This window comes from Scylla paramamosain, chromosome 17 (genome assembly GCF_035594125.1).
Source record: "Scylla paramamosain isolate STU-SP2022 chromosome 17, ASM3559412v1, whole genome shotgun sequence".
Classification (NCBI taxonomy): domain Eukaryota; kingdom Metazoa; phylum Arthropoda; class Malacostraca; order Decapoda; family Portunidae; genus Scylla; species Scylla paramamosain.
Window position 1 is genome coordinate 9,803,087 of NC_087167.1, and position 27,318 is coordinate 9,830,404.

Here is a 27,318-nt window from a genome sequence, read left to right on the forward strand (position 1 = left end):
GTGTGTTGATCCTTGTGTCTTAAAAGTGCCAGGTCGTGGATAGGCAGGATTCCAGAGTTTTAACAATTGCATATGAACATAAGGAAATATAGAGCAGAAAAAGATCAGCTGACTTACACGAGGATGCTCCGGAGCTCTTAAAGTTGAGTGTGTGTGTGTGTGTGTGTGTGTGTGTGTGTGTGTGTGTGTGTGTGTGTGTGTGTGTGTGTGTGTGTGTGTGTGTGTGTGTGTGTGTGTTTGCCAATACAATGAGAAAAATTAATGAATGGTCCTTTCATCCCTTTCAGTTTCATTATTCGGCCCTACTCCTCAAGTAATTGAATAATTCTGGTGTAGTTGGCTTTCTGAAACAGTGACAATATTGTTTAACACTTACAGTAATGAAATAAAGACAGAATGACAGAATAAAGTTGAGATTAAGTGGATCTTTAGTAGCGGGGCCGCGGAAAGAACAAGACATGCAATTAATTAACAAACTGAGAACATGAAAATAACTATTACAACTAATTACTACAACAACAACACCACCACCACCAACAACAACAACAGCAACAACAGCAGCAACAACAAGAACAACAAAAATTACTACTACTACTACTACTACTACTACTACTACTACTACTACTACTACTACTACTACTACTACTACTACTACTGCTACTACTACTACTCGGCCCTTAGACTTGAAGGTTATCGGGCGTCACGTGGTATGTATCGAGGCAGCAGAAAAGCCTGTCGCGTGTTATGAAGGGAGAAATATCCATGTGTCGGTGTAATGGTAGATTTGGGCACGTGGCGATAATATTCATTCCCGCAGCAATATTGACCCCATGCATCACCTTTGATTGGCTTTATTTCCCGGCGGAAGTGATTCATGCCACATTGATATATATGAATGTGGAGAATATACGGCGGGTTGCGTTTTTTTTTTTTTTTTTTTGTGTGTGTTTGCGATAAAGGGGAACAGTGGAAGCAGTGTGGCTGACAGGGCTGGTGGTGGTGGTGGTGCAATGCGGGGCCCAAGTGTACATTGTGGCATTTGCGTACTTATTATTGTGGGGGAAAAAAAAAAAAATCTCAGTGGAGGTTTTTCTGGTGTCAAGTATCTATTTATTTATTTATTTATTTATTTTTAACTGCGTGCAAAGATAAATGGACAAGTTTTATTTTATTTTTTTAACGCGATAATTAGCAAGATTAGTTACATGTTTCCTTATCACTGGATTCTCTCAAAGGCACGTTGATATTAAAAGAAATGAAGACAACTTATAATTATACTTCACATTAGTATCTGCAGATTAAGCAACATTTACAGAAGGCAACAAGTAAAGGTGGTGAGGTACTGAGAAATCCACGAGGAGTTTCAGCACAATTGTAGAAGCCATTCGGTCTTACGATGCTATCAGGAGAAAACCCGGAAAGTTTTTATCACAAAAGAGCCCAGGGGATCCAGTAAATTTGCATTTTTACGCTCCGAGCACGAATTTCAAAATAAAAGTTTGGTGAAAAATGGAAAAATTAAGGCGCTAAATTGTAATGATCGAAAATTAAGTCTGTAGAGCAAGAGACACGTACAGCAATTTAATACTAGGAAGGCTCCGGGACTGCTGGAATAATAATGATCCTGTTCGCATGCTCCTGTGCTTCCTCGCCCGAGACAGAACCGGAGAGGAGCGTGGAGATAATGAAGGTTTTAATTCGTTACAGGAAAACTGAGAATGCCTGACTGAAATAAATCCGCCCTCTCTCTCTCTCTCTCTCTCTCTCTCTCTCTCTCTCTCTGAATATCATCCAGTTATATTACTTTGCTCTCTAGTTCTCAGTGTAGTAAATAATCAAACACTCCATACCATACCTAACCTAAATAACCTAACCTTATCTAACCTAACCTAAATAGATAACTAAATATACGCCCCAGTCACGGAGAGCCCGATGCACAAGACGCGACGCTCAGCACCACGTGTAATGTATATTTTCATTATCCAATAATTGCGGAATTAAGCCAATACATTGATTATCTGACCCTTTATACTGTAGTGGACTGGCAAAGTGTGCAGCCTTGCCTTTCCTCCCCGCGTGTGTGGTTGTCCCTGCGTGCTGAAAGAACAGTCCTGGTGCGCATCCTAAAAACAGATTGAATGTTTTTTTTCGGGCTTTTTACTCTTCACTGTAGCTAGAGATATATGGTAAGAGAGAGAGAGAGAGAGAGAGAGAGAGAGAGAGAGAGAGAGAGAGAGAGAGAGAGAGAGAGAGAGAGAGAGAGAGAGAGAGAGAGAGATAGTGAAGCAGACAAATAGATGAGTACGCAGGTAGACAGATAAATAAACCTTTACTGCACCACGTTTAGCCTTCAGTGCACCGATATACTGACAAATTAAATCAAAACGGGTAGACATTTCCTATAATAAATTCAAACAGACCATGACATTTAACCAATGATTCACTTGCAAGTAGGAGTTCTTATTCCTTACGCGTTTTCAGTCACCTCTCCGTCATTACATCCGTTTTCTTCGGGGCGAGGTAAACAAATAATTAAGCAACGTTTCAGGATGGTCTGCTGGTCCCTTTCTGTCCCAAAGCACGGCGCAGCGGGTGCCTGATGGTGGAAGGGAGAGGAGAGAGGCAGTGGGCCGGGACGAGGTACATCAGGGGAGGAGTCAATAAAGAGGCTGAAGCAATAAAGTAGGGAAATATGCTAGTGGGAAATAGAGGAAAGCAAATGGAGGGTAGATGAAACTATTCGAGAAGGGAAGGGGCGTGCGGAGGCAGTGAATAAAGTAGGTGGTAATGGGAGTTAATCCTGGGCTGATTGGAGACTGGGAATGGGTGCGTGCGCGTGAGAGAGAGAGAGAGAGAGAGAGAGAGAGAGAGAGAGAGAGAGAGAGAGAGAGAGAGAGAGAGAGAGAGAGAGAGAGAGAGAAACAGATTAGGACATAACTGTCACATCATATTATCTACGTGCCCCCATTCCTCTCTCTCTCTCTCTCTCTCTCTCTCTCTCTCTCTCTCTCTCTCTCTCTCTCTCTCTCTCTCTCTCTCTCTCTCTCGTTTTCGCTAATTTTCCTCCTCTCTGTTTTTCACTATAGTCATTAATTAATGCTTCACACTGCATTCTCTATCCCTTCCTCCCTCCCTCCCCCTCTCCCACGCTCCCTTCCTCCCTCCCTCCAGCCCTCCCCGCCCCCACATTCACGCTGCCTGCCGCTTCACGCTTCACGCCCTAGGGTCTCCATCACGCCCTCACCGTTGTCATGGCAACCTAAGGGGGAATTACTCCTCACTTCATACATGACCTCTGACCTCGTGACCTGAGTGCCTGTGTGTGTGTGTGTGTGTGTGTGTGTGTGTGTGTGTGTGTGTGTGTGTGTTTCTTGCGTCACTCTTCCTCCCTCAGATCCTCGTCCCATCATCTTTTCTCTTCATCCATTCCTTTTTCTTGCTTCTATTCCAAGCTTGGCCATCTCCCATTTTCTAGAGTGATGCTGTGACTGTGTGTGTGTGTGTGTGTGTGTGTGTGTGTGTGTGTGTGTGTGTGTGTGTGTGTGTGTGTGTGTGTGTGTGTGTGTGTCTGTGATTACTTAGCTCAGTGATTTGTAAAAAAGAATAAGACAGCTAGCTTTATAAAAATGTGTGTGTGTGTGTGTGTGTGTGTGTGTGTGTGTGTGTGTGTGTGTGTGTGTGTGTGTGTGTGTGTGTGTGTAGGTTGGGAATGATGACGGTTTTCTTTCACGGAGATAAACAAAAAAAAAACAACTTCAAAATAAAGTTAACAAGAGCGGACACAAAGTGGAAAGGAGGCCCGGTTTGCCTCCTTGTCTACATGAGTGTGGCGGCACGAGGAGACCTGTCCCAGCCCGGTGTTTCTCCCGCACCAAAACTTTCCCCTCTGATCGTAACTTTCCCCCTAACCATAACTTTTCTGTACATTTATAAATCATAAATGCCGCCTGAATTTAGGGGAATGTTCACTGCTACTGGAATGTTGACTTTTCATGTTTTCATTTAGATTACTCAAACAATGACGCACGAGTTATTCCAAAGCAAACTGTATATATTTTTTTAAAACTGTTTTAAAATTTACCGGCATGTTTTTTTTGCTTTGTCATTTGGCGGTGTTTGCATAATCATTACCCATGCTGTTACCGCGTCGCGTCTGGCTGGCACGAATTCGAAGCTGATCGTATCCCAGGAATAATTGTCGCAGCTTCAGGAAAGTGCAAATATTTTTTCACACATGAGCTTCCGTGCTCCGCCACCTCCGTCCTGCCGCCACCGCAGCCTTCAGGACTGTGAGGCAGCGTCACATTCAACCACTGATATCATTTAGGCGACGCTCGCTTAACAAGATATGACATTGACAAAATTTCCCTTGACGCAGAGCAACAGAGAGAGAGAGAGAGAGAGAGAGAGAGAGAGAGAGAGAGAGAGAGAGAGAGAGAGAGAGAGAGAGAGAGAGAGAGCAAGTACTGCACTCAAGGAACTGCTGAGCCGCGCGAGCGTTGCAAGTCTGGTGAGGCTTGACTGACGTTGTTAACTTCGTTGCTAATTTCTGTCTTTCCCGTAGTTGCCTCCTCCCGGGTCGGAATACTCTTAGTTAGAGGCGTTAATGGAGCGCAGGTATAACGGTAAGTGATGGAGGCAGCGCGGGATTGATGTGCAAATTTGGGATGTAAATCATGAACCGCGGTGCTTCCTCTGTCTGCAGGACCTTGGAATGTGATGTACGTAGATGTTGTGGGAAATGAATTATCGGAAAATATCACTTTTAGTTTCAAGTTATCACGGTTGGCCTGTAGCTTTGTTTATAGTCTCATTCATTTATCCGCTGTGGTGGGCAATAGATAGACAGTTGAGTTGGATGAGTGTCAGCTGCTCGCCTTTAAGGGGTCATGCTTCCAACACAAGTCTCCGATGTTTCCCTAAGTAGACAGTAGCTGCCCTCTCCATTACCCGTACACCGCTGCGACATCTCGGTGGTTAAAAATAAGCTACAGTAAATGAACTAATGTACTACTTGCTTAATCTATACATAAATAATGGGAATACGAAATATTACACCGGTATCTAAGCCCTGCGTGTACTAGGAAGAAACATTTTGAGTGAGTATGAAAGTAACCCTGGTCACAAGACTGAGATCAAGGGTGAATACAATAAGCTAAGTAAGTGTATAGTATCTGCTGTACAGGTAGAAGATATGGAAATGAAAATCCAATGTTTGTTCGTGAGTGATTCTTTTATTTCTGTAATCAGGAGTCCATTATAAATTCACCTATTCCCAGAAAAAAGTCCTATTTAGGAAATTATAGCATTTATTCAAAAACTCGCAGGAATGGTTATTACTTTCAGATTATTGATGGAAGAGAAAAAAGGTTTACTCTTGACTGAAAAGCCAAAGCATGACGGGGGAGGAGGAGGGACGGAGCTCATGCTAAGCTGCTGTAGATACTCCGCCACTTAGTGTTTTAAACAGTACAGTAACAAACCTCTGAAGGGAGTGCACATTAGCAGTACGAGTAATTCTAGTAAAGTTATATGACATTCCTTTTGTAGGGCTTACCCGTGTGCATGGATGGAGGTACACGTGTGGCTCTTTAGCGAGGCTGTGCGGCATCCAGACCACCACTGTTTACATTTCCCGGCCGTTCCCGATAGATACTTAAATTTTTAACTTCTATGGCTTCTTCATAACCAATTAAATGGTTTGGCGAATTTTAAGAGTACAATTTCGAAAAAAACAGTACAAGCAAAAAAAAAAAAGAAACGATCAAATAGTCCAAACTTTTTAGTGTTTATGGTTATATTTTTGCTCTGTAATAACCAGTAATCTGTTCGAATTATTCAAATCGAGCAGTAAATATCGTACTGTCACTGCCAATCAGAGTTAAATATTTTACCAACTTCTGCAGGAGGGAGAAGTTGAGAGAATTGTGGTCTGCCCTTCCGCGCTGGGGCTAGAACCTTGGCTGGCTCATGACGGCTTGTTCATACTCAATAGAGATGCCATCATATTCAGAGTGCAATATTAATCGTTAATGTTTCTATTAACTTTTTTTTTTTTTTTATGAAAAGTCTTCCTACCTGTGGGATGGCTTAGATATTAATTAGCTTTGTAAACATTTATTCGCCATTAATCAATCTGAGGTGTGTGGTGAGCAAAGTTTCCTCCGCACCTCATTTTTACGTCCATGACGAATTAACCTGAAGAAGCGGAGCGGAAGGAACGAACGCAGGTGTTTGAGGAATGTGAGGGTGGAGATGTAGTGAGGGAAGGGCGGAATGGGGAGGTGTGGGGAGGCAGAGAAGTTTAGTTCGGTGAGGTAATGGGGTTTGGTGTAATGAGCCAGAGGCACTTGGTATGGTGAGGTGGGATGTCTGTTGTGGTGAGGCATGGGCGTGGTGATGAACGCTGTGGAGTAGTGGGGAGTGTGTTGAAGGGGAGGGGCGCAATAAGAAGGGGCGAGAAAGGTAGGTGGTGTGGTGATGAAGAGGACAGAGGAGCCTGTCGGTATAATGAAAGAGAAGACCACGTGCTACAGTAACCAGATAAGACAGTATTCCATTTTCTCTTTCAGTTTGGCTTCAGTAGCGGTGTGTTTGTGAAGGATGGGTGTCCTCCACCCGCTGGGCAAGTCCCCCTCACAGGAAGGTTCAAGCGTTCGTTGCTGATGATTTTCGCTACCCATGCTTCTGTTTTCTCAGCTTTTTAGCTTTCCACAAATATTTAATATTCCTTAACTACACTTTAATGTTAATAAAACCCCCCTCTCTCTCTCTCTCTCTCTCTCTCTCTCTCTCTCTCTCTCTCTCTCTCTCTCACTCTCTCTCTCTCTCTCTCTCTCTCTCTCTCTCTCACACACACACACACACACACACACACACACACACACACACACACACACACACACACGCACAAAGAGCCGGGAGGCATTAACAGGAGGAATGATATGCCTCCGTGTTATCAGTCGGCCAGGAAGGCCGGCAAGTTCCGAGGGGAGTGAGTCCCGGAAGACGGTCGGCAGCGGTGCTTCGGCGAATCAATCACTCGGCGTCTGTCGTTTGAAGTGACAGGATTGCCGGCTGCGTGTTATGGACATATTCTGCGGATACGACCCGCGTAAACTGGGGACGATACTGAAAACATTCTGCCACTCCTCTTTCCCCTTTCGTCATGCATGCAGCTCTTCCTATATTTACTGAAATATCACGGTGCTTATGTAGACTCGTGTTATTCCCTCTATTTAAGAATACAAAAGCCATGTCAAGCTGTAGGAAATTGAAGACTGTCAACGGTGGCTTAATAACTGACGAGCACCATCACTGCTGTCATCCTGTCACGAGCAATGCCTCCATCCCGCCTCGGACACAATCATGCCGCCAATTATGCCGTTCCTGCCGCCGATGACGGAAAGATTATTGTAATTCGCCAAGTCTCTGCCGGAGCATTATTACCGGCAGCGGTGCAGAGTTCACTCAAACTAAAGGCAACACCGCCACGTATGTTTTCTGCCCGAGATGCTTGAGCTCACTTGACTCTTAATTAACTTAATCTTGGAATATTTGCCGTCAGAGAAGACTTGTAGGAGAGAGGAGGAGGTCTTCCTTCAGGCAATCAACTCACCTTCAGCTATTAATTAAATTTTCTCACCCTTCTGCTATTTCATTACTTTTTACTTTTATAGCTTCATATTCTGTTTTGTTTCTCTAATGTCATGTTTCCTCTCTCCCCAGACTCCCTGCATGTTTCTTTCTTCCTTCCTGAGTTGATCCACATCTCAAGCTGCTTTGCATCCTCAGATCCGGCGGGTGAAGGTGATCCGGCAGCGGTCGTCGGGACTTGGGCTGAGCATCAAGGGAGGCGCTGAACACAAGCTTCCAATTCTCATCTCTCGCATCTTCAAGGACCAGGCGGCGGATCTCACAGGGAAGCTCTTCGTGGGTGACGCTATTCTGAAGGGTAAGTGACGGCTGGAGAGTGGAGAGTGGTAGTACTGGATGCGCGGTGTCTTGGGGCTTGACCTAATTCCTACTCAGCCTTAGGGATTGTCTTTTTATCTCTACATCTGATATGGTGGTGTGTTTGTCAATTTAGTTTACTGAAAGTTAGCGGTTTTTGCATCTTCCGCCCGAGTTCGTACCGGGATGGTGCGTGTGTGTGTGTGTGTGTGTGTGTGTGTGTGTGTGTGTGTGTGTGTGTGTGTGTGTGTGTGTGTGTGTGTGTGTGTGTGTGTGTGTGTGTGTGTGTGTGTGTGTGTGTGTGTGTGTGTGTGTGTGATGCAGCGCCAGGCAACGCGAGTAGGAACAGAGGACTGCACGGGATGGGATGGTATCACTCATGTAAGGATGACCTCATAATATGGTGACCGTGTGTGTGTATGTGTGTGTGTGTGTGTGTGTGTGTGTGTGTGTGTGTGTGTTGGGGTCTCGATTTCGTTGCAATAAGTAAAACATCGTTTAATCATTATACCAGTGAATCCTCCAAGAAGACCCACAGTTCACTTTCAAGTCTGATATAATTATTACTTGCTGTTCAACATTTCCCTCACGCCCTCCTCGACAAAATTTCAAGATACCCTCGTTGATTATTTCGCATTTTTATTCCAGAAAACATGTGAAGAATGATTACTGGCGAAGTTTAAACCTGTCTTAAGGTGAAGTTTTAATGTGGAAAGTAATGGAAGTTTTTTATATTAGCCCCCTCTCGCTAGCTTCACTTGTTTGTCTTAGAAGACTTTCTTAACCCGCGGCTATTGACGACGAAACATAACATTATTTTTTTTAATGAAATGAGAGAAAGAATCCTACGTATCTGTGTGTGTGTGTGTGTGTGTGTGTGTGTGTGTGTGTGTGTGTGTGTGTGTGTGTGTGTGTTTGTGTGTGTGTGTGTGTGTGTGTGTGTAAGAGTATGCTCTTCATCTTTGGGAATTAACTTTAATAGCCACGTAGTGTGCAATAATTACACCTTCACATATTATTGCTATTAACGTAAGAATATCCTTAACTTCTCTCTTATTTCCTTCCTCTTTCCCTTCGGTCTGTATATGTGTGTGTGTGTGTGTATATGTGTGTGTGTGTGTGTGTGTGTGTGTGTGTGTGTGTGTGTGTGTGTTTGTGTGTGTGTTTCTTATTCCCTTTGCGTCATTAACTTCGCAATATGATTTTATCCAAAGGCCTGAACAGATTAATATATCAAGCCTCGTCCATTACGGAAGGGTGGAGCTTTCACCTGTTGAAGCTGCTGCAAAAAATGTGATGGGGAGAGAGTAGAGGTTTAAGTTGAATGGCTGTGTGTGGAGCAGTGAATGTGCATCAGAGTCGGGATAATTGTAAGGGAGGGCATGGTGTTGCGTGGTGCAGAGGAGCTGGTGTCATGGTAGGAATGGAATACAGGATGTGTGGTGATCCATGGTGTTAGACGTGTTGAGATTACTGGTGTACATTAGAGGAGTACCTAGACAAAGCTGGCTACGCAGGGGAAATAGAAATGAGGGGGAAAAAAAGGGGTAAGCTGCAGTTAATCTCTCTCTCTCTCTCTCTCTCTCTCTCTCTCTCTCTCTCTCTCTCTCTCTCTCTCTCTCTCTCTCTCTCTCTCTGCCCGGACAGCTAATTAGATCTCGCAGCGGGGCGCGTGGCATTGCTGAAGACGGTTTTAAATAAGCCTTTCCTAATACTAATGCGTTGAAAACTCCCAGCAGAAAAGATGAAGTCACGTGCGTGGAATCTCCTACAGAAAGTTATCTTGTGAACCTCCGTCGGCTTTTCCGCAGCCAGCAAACACTTCCTGAAGACACTGACGTTTGCCAGCTCACGTTATGTTATTAATCTGAAATACCATACATCCCTGATCTTCTCCACACCTTGAAGGCTTAATAGCTGATAATGTGATGATAATGCTGGCACTGCTTGATTAGAATGCAGTGCCACCGCAGCCTTGTTCTGGTGCCACTTTGATATTAACACTACCACCACTGGCATCATTAGTTTCAATATTCATCATTGCCACCATCGCCAGGACCACGCACCACTGCCGCCGCCACCGACAATGCCAATACGTCCACTGGTAACAAAAAAAAAGTGGTGTGATAGTAAAGCTCTGACACCAGTTTGCATCGTGTGGATCAAAGCAGCTAAAGTTTGTCTCATGGTGTGTGTGTGTGTGTGTGTGTGTGTGTGTGTGTGTGTGTGTGTGTGTGTGTGTGTGTGTGTGTGTGTCAAGACAAGGATGAAAGTCGTGTTTTATGTGAAGGTCGAGAGGCCAGATTTTGACTTTCCACTCCGTTTATCCTGATGTGGTTGATGGAGGCTTTTTGGATCTACTGGAAACACACACACACACACACTCTCTCTCTCTCTCTCTCTCTCTCTCTCTCTCTCTCTCTCTCTCTCTCTCTCTCTCTCTCTCTCTCTCTCTCTCTCTTTCCGTTTCTAGGTCAGACATACAGTACTGATCAAATTACCAGCTAATAGAAAGTAATTAGGATGATGGATTAGTCTGTCAGTGGCTTGTTACGTATCTTATTTTCTGCTGTTTTGTGCTGCTGCCGTTGCCGACTCTACCCGGTCAGACTGTTAATTGTATTATGTGTTCCGCTTCCCTGCCCTCCCTCGTAGTTACTTCTAAGCTATATTTTTGTTTTATCTATTTTCTTTCTTTTCTGTATATTTATCAACGAAATTGCACCACTTCACATTTATGACGCATCGATTCTGATAGTTTTTCGTTGTCTTCGTCCAAACTCAACTCATTCTTCTCAGTTCTTGTCTGGCTTTTTCGCCAAGTCCTTCAGTTATCATGGTTCATATGAAAGTTTTTTTTTTCTTTTTCTATATGTTATACGCCCTCCTGATCTCTTTGAATCTTGTTGATTGTGTTGCTCATCAAAGTGACTACATTACACGTATTAAAATGTTCAGTTATATTTTCAATTATATTATTGACTTTACCATAATCTTTTAGTTGTTACGAATATATCAAGGAGATTTTTTCGTTTTCCCCCAAAAATATTACTTTTCATAACACCGCACTGACTTTCCTCCTCTACATTAGACATTCTAGAATATTATTCACTAAAATTTCATACGAGTATCTCTACTTCTACCACGTCGACTTTAGTGAAGGCTCTATCATCTCCATCAATTTTCATTCATGCTAAAAGCTGGTCGTGCAGTACAAGAGTCTTGTCCCTTCTGTGGAGTGAATACGTGGCGAGGCTTAATCGTCGGGAAGCCTTGTCGTTCAGACCATGGAGGCAGAGGGGAAAAAGTCTCTCCTTTCATGTAGAAATACAGAAAATGAAAGTTTACAAGCGCTTAAAAAGAAAGAAAGAAAGAAGAAAAATCTCACGCGCAGCTCGGCCTTTGTGTTATTAGTCCCAAAGTTACCGATTTTGAACAGTGTTTGCCGAGGGGATTGACCGCAGCTGCTCGGTGCTGAATGAAAGAGTGGATGCATGAGAGAGAGAGAGAGAGAGAGAGAGAGAGAGAGAGAGAGAGAGAGAGAGAGAGAGAGAGAGAGAGAGAGAGAGAGAGAGAGAGAGAGAGAGAATTTCGATATATGCAAAAGACAATTTTACACCAATCTTAAATATTGTAATACATAGATTAACGTGTTGTATGACAGGATTAAATTCAATCCCGGATCACTTTACAGTGGCTAGACTCGTAATTAGGTCTTTATCATCTCTCAGTCAGAAGCGGTATTCATCCACGCCTCGGGAGTGGACGGTGGGGGAGGGGTTCAGGGGCAGGCGGAGAAGATATAGATTTATCTAGGGTCGGGAATTTACTTGTTTTATTGCTGATTTCTTTATTCATTCATTCAGTCATTTTGAAAGGGGATGGAAGGAGAAAGTAGACGTAAGCCGGAAAGAACCGTTCATCTTTAAGATACATTTACTCTGGCTTGGCATACTTTGTCACTAGTGCTCCCGTGTTTATTTATTTATTATATTTTACTTTATTATTTTTTTTTCACTTTTTTATTGTTTTTTTATTCATTTATTTTTCTAATTTACTGCAGGTTATGTATAAAAAAACTAGCAAATTTTGAGTATTAACGAATGAAAGATCGGGACCAAGATATAACATGAGATGCGTCGGCCACTCCCACGTGATTTTTATTATGATTTTTTTTTTTTTTCCATAAGTTAATTTTGAGACTACTAATTCTTGATGAACAGAAGAGGTGATGGGTATCGCTGTACACACTTATGATAGAAGAATTGTTTCTGAATCTGGCTTGGCCGCGATATGCCACATTAAAGGCGCATGCCGTAAGACAAGGGTGGGGCCGGTGCAGCTCGCTAAGTAGCTGATATAAGCACTTGTAAGAACTTTAGGTCTTGGGCTCCCAACAGGACAATTTATGACTTCTATCATACAGAAATTATGGAAATATTTTGCAGTTGTAAAAATACATGGGTGGAAAGAGGTGTTATTTGCATACTTCTTCACCTCTGGCAACTAAAACTCGTCCGTTGGTGCTGAAATAATCATCTCAGTATGATGCTTTCTTTCCCTATGAAGAGCGATGACTTGAAATGACTTGTGAAATGAGACCACGATACTGCGTGTGACCCCAAACCAGATACCGCTGAAAGACCCAAAGTGTTTAGGGCTGGTAGGTAATTTACAACACTTAGACTGGCTACTCCGGGTGCAGCACACGGTAAGGAGTTACAGACGGTGAACATCAGCATTCACTTCTCAGCATTATAACTAGATCTACGATCATCAAGTTTTTCCCAAGCTCTTGCTCATTATTGACTTATTTTTTTACATGATCATTTTACGTTCGTTTTTCTTGCTTCTATTATTTTTGCCATATATTACATCATTGTAAATTATTTTAGCACGCAACTTCCTTCCGTAATATAATCCGTTGATCTATTGGTCTGCTTGCAGAATTTAAATATTTAATATTTTTCTTTTATCTTTCCATTGTGTGTGTGTGCGTGTGTGTGTATATATATATATATATATATATATATATATATATATATATATATATATATATATATATATATATATATATATATATATATATATATATATGATTACACAGCTTTGTGCTCATGAAAATTATTATCCAGTTACTGTAAATCCATTACTGCCGATTTTTTCTGTTTTCGAGATGAATTACATGATCGTCTGGCCTTTCTTAATTCTCTCTTTTAATGTTGGTAATTGGAACCTATCAAGTTCTTCTTACAAGTTCCTAATTAAGATTTCTCAAATTGGACATCCTTGGGGCTGTTCTTTTGTATACCTTCTCTGTAATTTCAATGTGCTTTTCAAGTGTGGATTTCATATTTCTGTTGCATATTCAGACGTTGGTCTTAAAAGGATAATGTGATAGCGGTGTTCTCTTGCTGTCTGTATAAAACTGCCATCCTCATCCTGAGGCATCATTGCTTCTGCTTCCCCTGAGGATCATTTAGAGCCGAAACAGGAATTTAACCAGGAGGTTTATGGGAGTTTTCCTACTTGAGCTTTATTTTGTTCATGATCAAGGCAACCACCCTTTTCCTGTGACATCGTCTGAAAACAATGTTTCCATTCCCTTGTCGAGAGCCAAGGAAGGTACAGTGTATTCTTGACCTTCCTTGTTACCTTAGTATTGTATTAACATTTTTAAGCCTTTGTAGTAGAGTAGTTATCCTGTAATGTACAAATAAACTTAACCTAATATAAAGTGAAATTATGTAGAATCATCCAGTGGCAACAAGGAAGTCTGTATGACTAAAGGTCTGAGTGAGTCCGTTGTTGTTGATGAACGGCAAGGAACGAGCGCACCTATCACACTTGGTGACTGGGGATGATAAACCAATATAGCGCTAGGAATAGGACTGGCTGTGTAGAATATGGTACGAGCACAAGAAAACAAGGACTCTGGAAAACCAGTTGACCTTCCAGTATATGTTTTGATGGATATCACAAACCTACGTGTATATATATATATATATATATATATATATATATATATATATATATATATATATATATATATATATATATATATATATATATATATATATATATATATATATATATATTTTTTTTTTTTTTTTTTTTTTTGGTGACTCCCACATTTGTGTTCCAGCCACCTTACCAAAAGTATTAATTTCATATACATGAAATTAAGAATTTATTTATAGTGTTTCCTTTCTGACCTATTGCCAGTCAACAACCGGTCCTTGCTGCGGTGCACCCACGATGAGGCAGTGGGCGAGCTGAGGCAGGCGGGAGACGAGATCATCCTGACCGTCAGACACTACAAGGCAGCCACACCCTTCCTCAACAAGACCGACGGCAAGTCTTTCTTCCTCACCTGTTTCGTCTCATTCTTCTCTCGCTTTATGCACATGGCACCCTTTCTCTGAAGGTCCAGTTTTAAGTATTGTCATATTCAGGAAATTAACCAGCTAGCTCTCTCTCTCTCTCTCTCTCTCTCTCTCTCTCTCTCTCTCTCTCTCTCTCTCTCTCTCTCTCTCTCTCTCTCTCTCTCTCTCTCTCTCTCAGAATGGTGTACTGCCATCACTGGGCTGAAAAATGTTTGTTGGTAATTTCTCTCACACTATGGGGTCCTTATGCACATGTCATATTTAAAATGACATATGTACATTACTGTGTTTGGTGCATTGGCCTGTATGTATGGGCAAGTAAAACTCTGCCATGAGATGTGTGTGTGTGTGTGTGTGTGTGTGTGTGTGTGTGTGTGTGTGTGTGTGTGTGTGTGTGTGTGTGTGTGTGTGTGTGTGTGTGTGTGTGTGTGTGAGAGAGAGAGACTGGAGTCAGCCTTACCACCTTGCAAGAACACCAAATAGACAAAGACAAAAATGAAAACCAAATCAGTAAAAAAAAAAAAAAAAAAAAAAGAAAAAAAAAAAGCTTGAACTGAATGAAATATATATTCCCAATAAGCTTCTCAGAGGTCACATTAGGAGCCAAGGCAGTGCTCTTGATCCTCACAACACAGCAGGCAGGATATTTAGCCAGGTTAAATCAGTAAATCACAATAAACTGATGCCATGTTAAAGGTAGGCACCCATGTGCAGTGCAGCCTCACCACTAATGAGAGTCACTGCTTCTGTGGAAATGAAGGATAAAGCAAAACAGCTGGCCCTATTATCTTTCAATGTTAACCTCTGCATTCCTTTTGATAGGATATATTTCATATTGCCATGGTGGTTTAAAGTTTATCTATCAGTCTCCCCACTTGACTTCGCTAGGTGTGTCAGTCCCCTGGGGAAACCACCTGGACTTATAGCCTGTATGTGATTTGTGGGTGCCTCTCAGCCAAGATTGAATAAATTAAGTGTCTGAGAGTTGGCAGGAAGACATTAGCATTACCCTTCAGAGGTGAGTGAAGCCTGTATTCTTTCTACATCAAAATAAACAGCCAGGCTTCAAGAAGTGACTCCTATATTCCCCATCCTGTAGGAGGCAGGATGGGAGGTTAACATACCAGCCCAGTACACAAGTGGTACCAGTGGTGGCACAGTACACTTTAACTTAGCTTGGCCCAGTATGCATAATCTCTACTGATCATTTGTTGTATCAGAGTCCTTCATTACATGTTACAGTGTAAGACGTGTTTTGGAATTGCGTATCATGAGTTTTTAGTCTGTAAATGTCTTCATATGCTGACTTTCAGACTCTGCAGCTCATCTTATTTACATTTCATTTCAGACAATGTGAGCTCCACCTCAGAAAGAAGCAGTGCCCAGCTAAGGCCAGAAGACGGATGGCACTCCCCCTCCAACCCTACCTCTCCCACCACACCCACAGGGAAGATCACTAATCACAAGCTTTCAAACAGTGATCAGACAGACTGTTCTACCACGGACTCAACCACAACTGCCTCTATCAGGAGCACAACAAATAATCTAAATAAGGTCAATAACCGTGTGAATGATGTCATATCCAATGACATCTCCACCACTACCTCTACCACTGCTGCCACAGCCACCTCCACCTCCTCTTCCACTACTGACAACACCCCCAATGGACCCAAGGTGGAGAAGCAGTGGGTGGATATTGTCACAGGTAAATAAAGGTGGTTAATGTTAAATATATTAATGTGTATGGTGACACCTTGAAAATGTGGCATTTCAAATTTGTCCATTCCATTAATGTCAAGGGACAAAGAAGTGCACGTAAGAAAATGTCTACACAAATTATGCAGGGTCCTATTTTTCTTTTGACTAATATCTATTCACCTCTGTTGGTCATTATTAAAGTGGACCCATAAAGTTTGGTCTGGAAAGGGATTTGATTCCTGAACCTCTGATTTGTCAATCATTTTGCTATCAGTTTTGTTTTGTTTGAAAAAACAATTTGTTTGCAAAATTGCAAACAATTTGTTTGCAAAAAAGTGGTTTAGCAAAGTGAAATATTTTTTAAATGCATAGGTTGCTTATAACATATTTGCATTGTTTAAGTGCATATGACATGATAAATAGTGATGTCACTAGCATGAGGGGGTGCTAGTGGCTTGTAGTCACCACATATGTTCATGAGTGTTGTGTCACTTCAGTAACAGTTTCTATACCATTTCACCACACCACCAATTGGCAGCTACTCATGAAAGTGAGTGAGAGTTGGTGAAATATTTACCATATTGCTGTTACTTACAAAATTGGTAGGACATTCAAGTGTGGTGGCTTATGTCATTGTGTTTGTTATGAAGGCACTATGAGTAAACACTGCTCAAGTGTGTGATATTCTTTGAAGCATAATCACTAATGATGGTGACCGTACAAAATATTGACATGCTGTCCACTAATGTCTCATACAAAGAGTGCAACAGCAAATGAACATATCCACTTATTATGGCAAGGCTTGGAGTACACATAGTGTGTTTTCTGTCAGCTACTTTTCTAGGTATTGTGCCACCTTGGGTGGAACAACAATGATGGCAGGTCAATGACTGCTACTTAGATGAAAAAATGAGAAGTGCAAGGCACCATTCTTTAGACACCATCATGATAAATTAATATTTTTCATGGCTTACTTCATTAGTTATGAATCTGGGAACTATTTCTATCCTACAGCATGACTTGAAATTGCTGGTTGAAAAATAGTAATCACAGGGTTCCAATATAGATGTTTATTTTCACACACAACTATTTAGATGAAGAGTAACTTGAAAATTAAGTGAATTATTGCTTGGATCATTATATAGTATAAATGAAATTACTGAATTTTTTTCCTAGATTTTAATTTGTTCCCTACACTACAGTGCCCCTCATGATGGCATACATCACACGGTACATCTTTGGGACAGACAAGCTACGACCTCAAGCATTTGAGGTGCGAGGCATTAATGGCATCAGCACTGGAGTGGTTCATTGCCAAGATGCAGCAATGCTTTCTCAGTGGATCAAGCACATCACCAACAACATTATTGGACTCACCAACCTGCAGGTGAGTCAACACTATTTTGATGCTTTGATATTGTAAAGGTAAGAGTTAAAATGTCTAATATTAGTATAGAGAGATCATGAAGATATGAACAGTTTGGGACCATTTGGCATAGTTGTACATGTAAAGAATTTTTATATAATGAAACATGTTGATAACTGTAAAATACTTATTGGAAAATATTGGTTGGATTCATTGACCTCATTATAGGTCATTTAAGTAAAATGCAAAAAATATACCCATATTAACAAATTGTAGAGAAAGTAACCTGGAAGAGAATGAACAAATAACTTTCTTTAGCTATGTAACCCACATATAATCCTTTGTCACATGAAGCATGATAAATATTCCAGAAGTCATTAAAATCATGGGGGTGAAAGTCACAAGGCAAAACATCCATCTAGCAAGCAGGATGGCTGTGGTTGCAATGAAAGAAAGAATGTGAGAGTGAGAGAAAGCAATAGTAGCAAGGCGAGTTTGTATGGCTGCAGTAGGAGTAATTTGAAGAGAAAATGCCATGACAACTTCCACTGATAGATGTACAATAGGATGTAATAGCTAATGAATTTGCATCTAATGACACTATTACATTTCTATCCACATTTGTATTAAACAAGGAAATTGTGAATTTATTCAGTATCTCTCCAAATTTGTATCAAACAAAAGTTTTGAATTGGATAAAAAAAACACCAGACACATTATTCAGATCAGCCACAAGCTTGATTGAGTCTATGATGCTATTTTTCTTTCCTCCTCTCATGCCACCTTCCTCCCATCTCCTACCTCAGTTCGTGTGGATGGAAAAAGTTTTACCTTTACTACAGAAGCTAAGCCAGAAGCTCAGTAAAACTTATGCAAAGAAAGTAAAGGAAAGAAGATAAACAGTAATTAAACAAATGTTATGAGCTTGAGAAAGTTGTGAATCTCAATGGAAATAAAACAAACTGTGAGTAATGACGAGACCCACAGAGAATCTTTTTTGGTAACATTCTATAATGCTGAGGGATCAGGTGATGATGAGTGTATGATCTTTTGTATTGTTGTATACCTACATGTTTATTTCTAAATTTATGTTGCAGATGAAGTTGTACAACTCAAGTTTCCCTGCATCTGAACATGTGTTGTACATGGGATGGGTGTGTGAGGGTGTTCTCAATCACAACTTGCCATGGCAAAACTGGAAGCCCAAGTTTATTGCACTGAAAGGAACCGACATCTATATGTTTGACACCCCACCTGTGAGTTGCCCAGATTGAAACTGTTCACAATACATTTTTATTGATATTGTATCTTAAGAATTTTTATAACTTTTGTCTGTTCTATTAAGGTCAGGACCTGAGTAAAACAGTCTCAGAAAATGCTGTGACTGCCTGGCTTACGTAATCTGGCAAGGATAATAATATTAGTATTTGATTTTAATCCATTAATTTTTGGACTCTTGCCAAAAAAATATTAATCAACTTCGCTTTGTGTATAGTATAATTTTGCAATTGTTGAGTTTGAGTGCAGAGTTTCTGATCTGAATTTGAGCAGAAATATTTACAAAGATGACATTTCTATTGTACCTTAATAGCTCAACACGCATGACTGGGTGGAGCGAGCATCAGTGTGGGCTGTCCATCAGACCATGTTCAGAGTGATTAAGGAATCTGAGTATGTGGATGAGAGGCAACATTGCTTCCTGTTGCAAACAGCCATGCAAGAATCCCGTTACCTAAGTGTGGAGACACGCCAGGATCTGCTCAGGATTGAAAATGCCTGGCATCGAGCTGTTTATAATGCAGTCACCAGACTTGGGGTAAGCAGCCTTGTATTTGTTATTATATATAAGTTTCATATCTCTCTATTTCATAAAAAAAAAAAATATATATATATATATATATATATATATATATATATATATATATATATATATATATATATATATATATATATATATATATATATATATATATATATATAAAATTTCTCCCAAACTGTTGCAGTTATCATAAATAGATTTCTATTATATTGTTGCAGAGCAAGACCTTTGCAGTGACACAAGGTGGGAGGTCTTCAGGATTGACCCTAGACTGGTCTGGGGGATTTGCTCTTTATGACACTGAAACTCGAGAATACCATTGGCGTTACAAGTTCTCTCAGCTGAAGGGCTCTTCTGATGACGGGAAAACTAAGCTCAAACTTCACTTCCAGAATGAAAGCAAAGAAATTGAGACTAAGGTAAGTGGCAGAAACAAAGAACAAATTTCAAGTAGCTAAGTCATTAGCTCTTTGAAAAAGCAGATTCAACACTTCCATTATTTAAAACTATGCATATATTACTCGTATAATGATAGTGAATTGGAATCAAACAGTGGTGAGGTTCTGTTTTCAAATGTTCTATTCCCAGCAATAAGAACATGCAAATTATCAATTTTTTTTTTCATTTAATGTATTCAACACTTCCATTATTTAAAACTAAGCATATATTACTTGTATAATGATACTGAATTGCAATCAAACAGTGGTGAAGTTCTGTTTTCAAATGTTCTATTCCCAGCAATAAGAACATGCAAATTATCAATCTTTTTTTATTTATTTAGTACTTGTTATTTACTCATTCCGTTTACTGTTTTATTGAGTTACACATTATATACTTCATAATGGCAAATGGCATTTCAGCAGTTTGGAATTGTGACTGATAGAAAATTTTTTGCCACCAAGTCAGCAAAGAAAATATTGACTATGAGAGGTCTAGTACCTGCTTGCTTCTGCATTTCCACCTTCCTATGACAGACTTCTTCAAGATGGAGGCTTCAAGGCACTTATCCTTCAATTTCTGACTGCTGCTTCAGACCCTATTCAGGGACCGGCATCTCAGTGGGCTTTTTTTTATTTATTTTTTTTTAGATTTTTGTTGCCCTTGGCTGGTGTCCTCCCTACGTAATTCTAAAATAAATAAATAAACAAGAAAATTACTAGTTTAATTATTCACATATGTTGGCATCTGTTAGTTGACAAGATTGAGTTTATTATATTGTTGATGTCCTCACTTGTTAGATAAGAATACATATTTTTCAGGAGCTGGAATGTGCCACCAACCTCCAGAACTTGCTTTTCTGCATGCACGCCTTCCTCACAGCTAAAGTGGCAGCTGTTGATCCCTCCTTCCTACGAGCCCCTCCCAAGACTCCCACGTAGTCATGTCCCAGAGGTTAGTATATATTGTACTATACATAGGCTGAAGTATTGTGAAGACTAGAATTCCATATTATCTTAAGTCTAATTTCTGAGTTACTGTTAATCATGAGAGGCTGCTTTGAGTGACTGTGGTTTGCAAACATACTGTGGGGAGACATGCTGTGGTTCTGTGGTGAGAGAGAGAGAGAGAGAGAGAGAGAGAGAGAGAGAGAGAGAGAGAGAGAGAGAGAGAGAGAGAGAGAGAGAGAGAGAGAGAGAGAGAGAGAGAGAGAATTAACAATTAAAACAGTTTTGTAGGTAAGGCAATAAGATACAGAGTATAGCTGAGAACATAAAAACATGAGAAAACGAGGGAAGCTGCAAGAAGCCATCTGGCTTACACGTGGCAGTCCCTGTAAGAAACATTCCTACCTATTTCAAGATTGATGGAAAGCAAACAGTACACAGATGAAATATGTAACTGAAGCCCAAGGTGTCCTTGCTCCCTCTAGTACAAATAATGTTTCAGGTTACTAAGAAAAATCACTACTAGTGTTGCAAGAATAATTATAGGAAAATTTTCTACATGAGATAAATTTTTTAATAATAATAATAATAAGTAAATAAAACCTACTTAGTAGCCAATGTCCCTTATCAAAGTTGTGTCAGGAAGGCTGGATGGTCAAGCTCTTGTTCATAGCGGTGCAGGCAGGATTTTTGAGTGATGCCAACATGCATAGGATCATGCCATCTTTCAGAACACCAGATACACTTGTTACTGCTTACCAGTGCTTGAGTAGCCATCACCTTTCCAAAGAAAGGAACCTAAAAAGATATACTAATTTAGTTCAGGAAATACATAATTGCTCCAATTTAAAATGTTCCAATCACAGAAAGATGGAAAACTAGATAGAATCTGACTGTTCCTGAGTTTACTAGAAGTCACTTTTAATTGATATAACAAAATAGAAAGTTGAGCATATTCTACAGCAAACCCACAAAAGGGAGGAAGGCACACAATTAATTATCAGCTTGTGGAAATTAGTAATCATGAAAATAACAGTAAAAGATAGCAAGAGATACATCACTTGAGGTAGAATGTGAGTTTGAAGGTTACTTGATGAAAGTTCATGATTTCATTTCCTTTGATAAAGCTATGTGAATGAAATTCCTATATGAGAGGCATGTTCTTTACTGGAATATATACTTAGCAATGGGAAAGAGAAATAAGAAGAGATGACCAAACATTTAACTTTGTAAAGTTGGAGATGATGCGAGTTGGATTGTCCAAGAAGGCAAGAATGTTTTGTGCAGAAGAGGGAGTCAATGAAATTTCATTTAAGATAAGAAAGTATCCCTACTTTAAGAATGGAAGGTGCATTCAACTATGGTAAACCAACACATCCTATCTGTTTTGTGAATCTCCTATACTTACATTTCACACATGCTTTATTTTTATCATCATCAGTATTTCACACATGCTGTATTTTGTGTGTATTATCCTCATTATCTTTCTCCCAACAGGTAAAAATGAGAAAAAGACCTGTGAAGGACAGTAAGGCAGTGTTACTTCTGCTCAACCACACCAACTTTTAAGTTAAGGAACTAGTACTTCAATTCTGTATTACTAAAGGTGTATATAAAAATTAACCAGTTTCCCAACCTCCAAACATCTACCTACTTTCCTCCTTTTGAAGTGAGGTACTGATCAAAGCTGAATAGCAGTGATTAATTATATACCTAAAGTTTATACCATAGGTATTTTGCTTCATTCTCTGGGAGTTACCACAAACTATTAAAATCACTGAAATGTTTCTGGGTTTTTTGGCCAACCACAAAAATGTACTTCCAAGTTTTCCTGTATCAGTAGTCCTTCATGATGGTTGTGTAGGCATCTAACTAACATGAAGTGCATTCCAATCTCTGGCTCCAGGAGCAGTTTAAGCTAACTATAACATGAAACTGTTGTTAGATTTCTTTTTAGCTCTCCTTTTCTCATGAAACATTTGGTGAATGTAATTAATGATGTTTGTAATTTGAACTGAAGTTGAAGGATGGCAGTATTGTTAATGTAAATATCTGAGATTTCCTGCCCTCCTTCCACAAACAGGACATAATTCCCTCTACTTTTAATCTTTACTATTCAAGTTTGCTGGACAAGTACAAGACTAATGCAGGACAACTGAGTTGTCATAATTTCATTGAACACTTGAATATTGCATTTTGGGAAGGAAATCTTAAGCCCTACCATTTTAAGAAATTAATATGAATCCCCTTGAGTCTTATTTGGTTAACACAATAATCAACATTTTAACTTCATTACCTAGATAGCATAGAAGTTAGCATGTAAATTCCTAGATCTCAGTTTATGTCTGGATTGAGCCAGATGGTCTTGTTACTAGATGAAGAAGACAAACAACAGTGACATTATCATACTTAGCCTTACCCATTTATTATAAAACCATTACCTATATAATGTCAACATCTTTGTTTCTTATATAAGTAAATATATGTACTGGTTTTATGAAAACTGAGTAAGGGCAGTTATGAAACTGTCAGTCACAGTTCTTTGTCCAGTGCTAATAAGGCTCAGTGCCAAAATGACTTTCCAGTAGACTTAAAACAACTCACGTCTTACACCCCAGCTAGAGTTATGGAAGTGTGGCTTTCCCACAAGCTGACAACCAGCAGCGACTTGAAAATCCAAGAACTGAATTATGAATTATATTCCCTCCCAATACAATGCCCTGCTCAATGGAAAAGGAGACAAAGTACAGCTTAGCCATACACATACACAATACTCTTACTTACATCTGGATAGAAGATAATTTATAAAATTAACATGTTTAGCACATAACAACAGATGGTCTGTCTGTCATCTAATAGAATCAGCAATATTAAAGATGATTATATAATGGGTGCAATACATATTTATAATTTCATAGAAAACTATGCTGTATGGAGACAAATCTTGGAATGCACTCATTTTGTAATAAAAATTGTGATGTTCAGGAGTTGTTAATATAGCTACACTTGTAAATATATTACCATAACCGTATCTTGCATGATTCACTTGTGAAGGTGCAGTACTAAACCTCACTTCTGTTTGTTGTGGCAGCTTCACTCGTGTGTGGCCACTCTCAACATAACTGTATACATGTAGTATATGTATTCATTTGTAAAGACAAAACTTAGCTCTGGTCCTGATGGCATGTTCACCAACACTACTCATCATGTATTCATACACTGTTCAGTTATTAACTGTCAACTTGTCATAATGCTTGTCATCATGTCATCGGTCACCCTCAAGGTCTTAAGATAAGAAATATTCAGATGTCTAATTTTCAGTAATATTTTTTTTTTCAAATATATGTTATACAATAAAATATATATATACACACACATACATACATATATATATATACACACACATATATATATATATATATTTTTAGGTCTGTGTAATTTACATATGCTGTGTTGTGTACCCTCCTGGTGGGGGTTTGAAAGCATTGCCAACATGATGTTATTGTTCCCATTTATTGGTGATACTGTGAATGAGCAGGTTTACTGCACGCACATTTATAGGAATAGCAGTTTGGAATGGTTGTGTTATTTGCTTGGGATGAAAATTTTTGATAAAATGGTAACAGGCTGAAATTAATTTGTATTCAATAATGTGTACAAGACCATAAAAACTTGCTTTGAAATAATAGTTGTGCTTTGAAGTGATGTGAATACTCATTGAGGATCATTGTCTTGTGTATGAGAGTTGTAGGCGGTGCAGTCTTCTGCTGTCATAAAGTGCATACCATGTTTGACTGAGCAGTATGTATGAAATGTGCATTTTAGAAACTTGCAATTTTTTTTTTCATAGGAAATATTGTGATTCTTCTGATTTGTAGCAACACTTGTGTAACAAAAGAATTGTTGATATCAGAGATAATTATATAACATGAACGAAAGATTGTGGATGCTTACACCATTTAATCAAACCCACATATGCATGTCTTTCATGTGGCATCACACCTGTAAAATGCAAGACTGTCAAAAGAATACTGAAAAATTAAAAATATTATGGAATTTTGCAATCTAGCTAATGGAACCTCTTGAAAGAAATTCTTTAGTGTTTTCTGCTGTACCATCTTATAATTATATATACATTTATACACAATATATATATATATATATATATATATATATATATATATATATATATATATATATATATATATATATATATATATATATATATATATATATATATATATATATATATATATATATATATACACACACACACACACACACACACACACACACACACACTGAACATCCTTTCATTGTAAGTCATCATAAATCTCTAATCTAGTCAAAATATAACAGCTATTAATATAAATTTATTATTTCAATTACTTCCCCCCAAAGTTCAATTGGTAGCAATATATTGATGATAAGGATATGCCTTGTTCATATTCGTAAATATAATGTTAAAACAGTTAATCTCAAAATTATTTTTAAGTGACTGTACCTGACTTGTGCTTTGGTAGTGCAATAGACAAGACACTATATTTTTGTTCACACACAGACACACACACACAAATAATATATATATATATATATATATATATATATATATATATATATATATATATATATATATATATATATATATATATATATATATATATATATATATATATTACACACAATTTAATCTCTTAAGGTATTATAATGTTAGTCAAGTTATTTTGATGTCTTGAATGACTCCTAAGTGTATGCTTTTCCTTTTTTTTGACTTTCAGAAATTTTTGTAAAGCTTGTGCTCGGTTTCCAATGAAATAAATTAATTCTACACAAAAATCTATAAACATTTATTTTACAATTGCATTTATAACAATGAATTTCAAAAATGATTTCTGAAGTTTTACATCAAGAAATTCTTGGTTGACTTAATTTTTCTTAATAATATGTTATTACTGTTAATAATATCATTAATATATTATCAAATGACAGCATACCGTATTTGATCTTAAATTCAAACAGTCTTATGCAATCAAAGTTGACAGACATTTGGGTTTGTTTATTCACCAATATTAAAAGTCTCAATAGCCTGCGTGTTACCAGTATCTTACTCATCATCAATGTTTTAACCTCACATTTTATGTATGTACAGTGGCTGTGGGAAAAAAAAAAAAAAAAAAAAAAAAAAAAAAAAAAAAAAACTAAACATCACAGCATACTCATACAGTAAAGTTCTGATGTTCTTTACGGCCATGGGAGATATTAAAGAATAGTAAATTCTCATGTATGGCAACTCACATGCCCTGCAGATGCTATGCTCAGTTTTTAAATCAGTAACAGTAAACTGTTAGCTATAGTGAGAGGTGACAATCATTCTTGCTCTCCTCTGCCCATTTCCCCCTTAAAGCAAGCTTCCTGTTTCATCACTCACATTTAATTTTCTAACATTATAATGGGTCCTAGCAAGTTTAACAACAAAACAAAGAAAAGTGTTGTGATGGTGTTTGTTAAAGAGGAGCTCAGTAATTGAGACTGGAGGGAAGGTAGGAAGATCAGAAGCCATCACACGGGTGGTGAGGAACAGCTGTGGTGCTTGGAACAGCTGTCACTCCAGAGAGAAAGATTCTGGGTGTAAAAGGAAGACAAGAATAGCAAAGTTGATAGGATGTACAGTATGCCTTGCATAGACTGCATCGCTGCTCCCTCTTTCTCTTCATCAGAAGAGGCTTGTGAGCTGCAAGGCAACAGGGAGTGACACTTGCTCCAAGTGCTGGTGTGGCCTTTGCCACCTGTGTGACAGCTACTTCTGTTCTTCCTATCTTCCCTCCACTCTTATAATTACTGAGCTCCTCTTGAACAAACATCAACACAACATTCTTTTCTACATTGTTAAGTTTTCTAGGACCCATTATAATGTAAGGATAATTAAATGTGAGCAATGAAATGGGAAGCTTGCAGTGAGGGGAAGACGGGCATGCGAGTTGTCATACATGACAATTTACCATTTCTGAATACCTCCCATGGCCGTAAATTGAACATTGGAGCTATGTTGTATAACCGTGCTGTGATGCTTACAGTTCGTCAGTTTTTTTGCAGCCACTGTAGGTATTCTTTAACATCTTAATAGTAAAGGTATCATGAAAATCTTTATAATTTCCCATTTAACAAAGCTCCAGCTAGATTGGAGACTTCTGAGATGCATCCATATCAGCATAGATGGCATCTATTCAGTCAGACCATTTGCCTTGAACACAGAGGCCTGCTCAGCCTCTTTGAAGAAAAATTTTAACCAAAGCATTTTGTCTTTTACTACAATTGGCTTTTTTTTTCCTTTTTCCTTTTTTTTTTTTTTTTTTTTTTTAAGCCACAAGTGCCAACCCTTCAGGCTTTCTTAGGTATGCCCTCCCTGTCAAATGAGTCACATTACAGTCCAGCGTGAGAACTATTTAGCCTCTGTCTTGTGGTGGTTCAATGATTCAGATGTTATAAACCAACTTAAATAGTGTGCTTCACGTCATATCACCAGAAATCAGGACAAATAATAATAGTAAAGCATCAGCAATGTGCATAGGTGCATCAAAATGAGGATTATATAGTTACGCTCATGGGGACTGAAGATTGCATCACCACATGCTTTGGCAACTTGGCTGTTTAAAACCATATTGCACAGTTTAAGCATACTCATCACTAATAATCACATATCTATATAGGTAG

The 27,318-nt window shown here is 39.0% G+C and overlaps 1 protein-coding gene across 2 annotated transcripts in view; it reads left to right on the forward strand.

Annotated features, from left to right (window-relative positions):
* Nucleotides 1-24,671, forward strand: part of LOC135108449 (gamma-2-syntrophin-like) — a 114,035-nt gene extending 89,364 nt beyond the window's left edge. For both annotated transcript variants that reach the window (XM_064019489.1, XM_064019488.1), the window contains 9 exons: nucleotides 7,795-7,954; nucleotides 14,179-14,307; nucleotides 15,688-16,044; nucleotides 17,240-17,424; nucleotides 18,501-18,659; nucleotides 18,995-19,219; nucleotides 19,441-19,641; nucleotides 20,482-20,614; nucleotides 22,105-24,671. In XM_064019489.1, coding sequence (XP_063875559.1) covers nucleotides 7,795-7,954; nucleotides 14,179-14,307; nucleotides 15,688-16,044; nucleotides 17,240-17,424; nucleotides 18,501-18,659; nucleotides 18,995-19,219; nucleotides 19,441-19,641; nucleotides 20,482-20,601 — 1,536 coding nt within the window. In that variant the 3' untranslated portion in view covers nucleotides 20,602-20,614; nucleotides 22,105-24,671. The remainder of the gene's footprint in view (nucleotides 1-7,794; nucleotides 7,955-14,178; nucleotides 14,308-15,687; nucleotides 16,045-17,239; nucleotides 17,425-18,500; nucleotides 18,660-18,994; nucleotides 19,220-19,440; nucleotides 19,642-20,481; nucleotides 20,615-22,104) is intronic.
* Nucleotides 24,672-27,318: the final 2,647 nt, after the last annotated feature.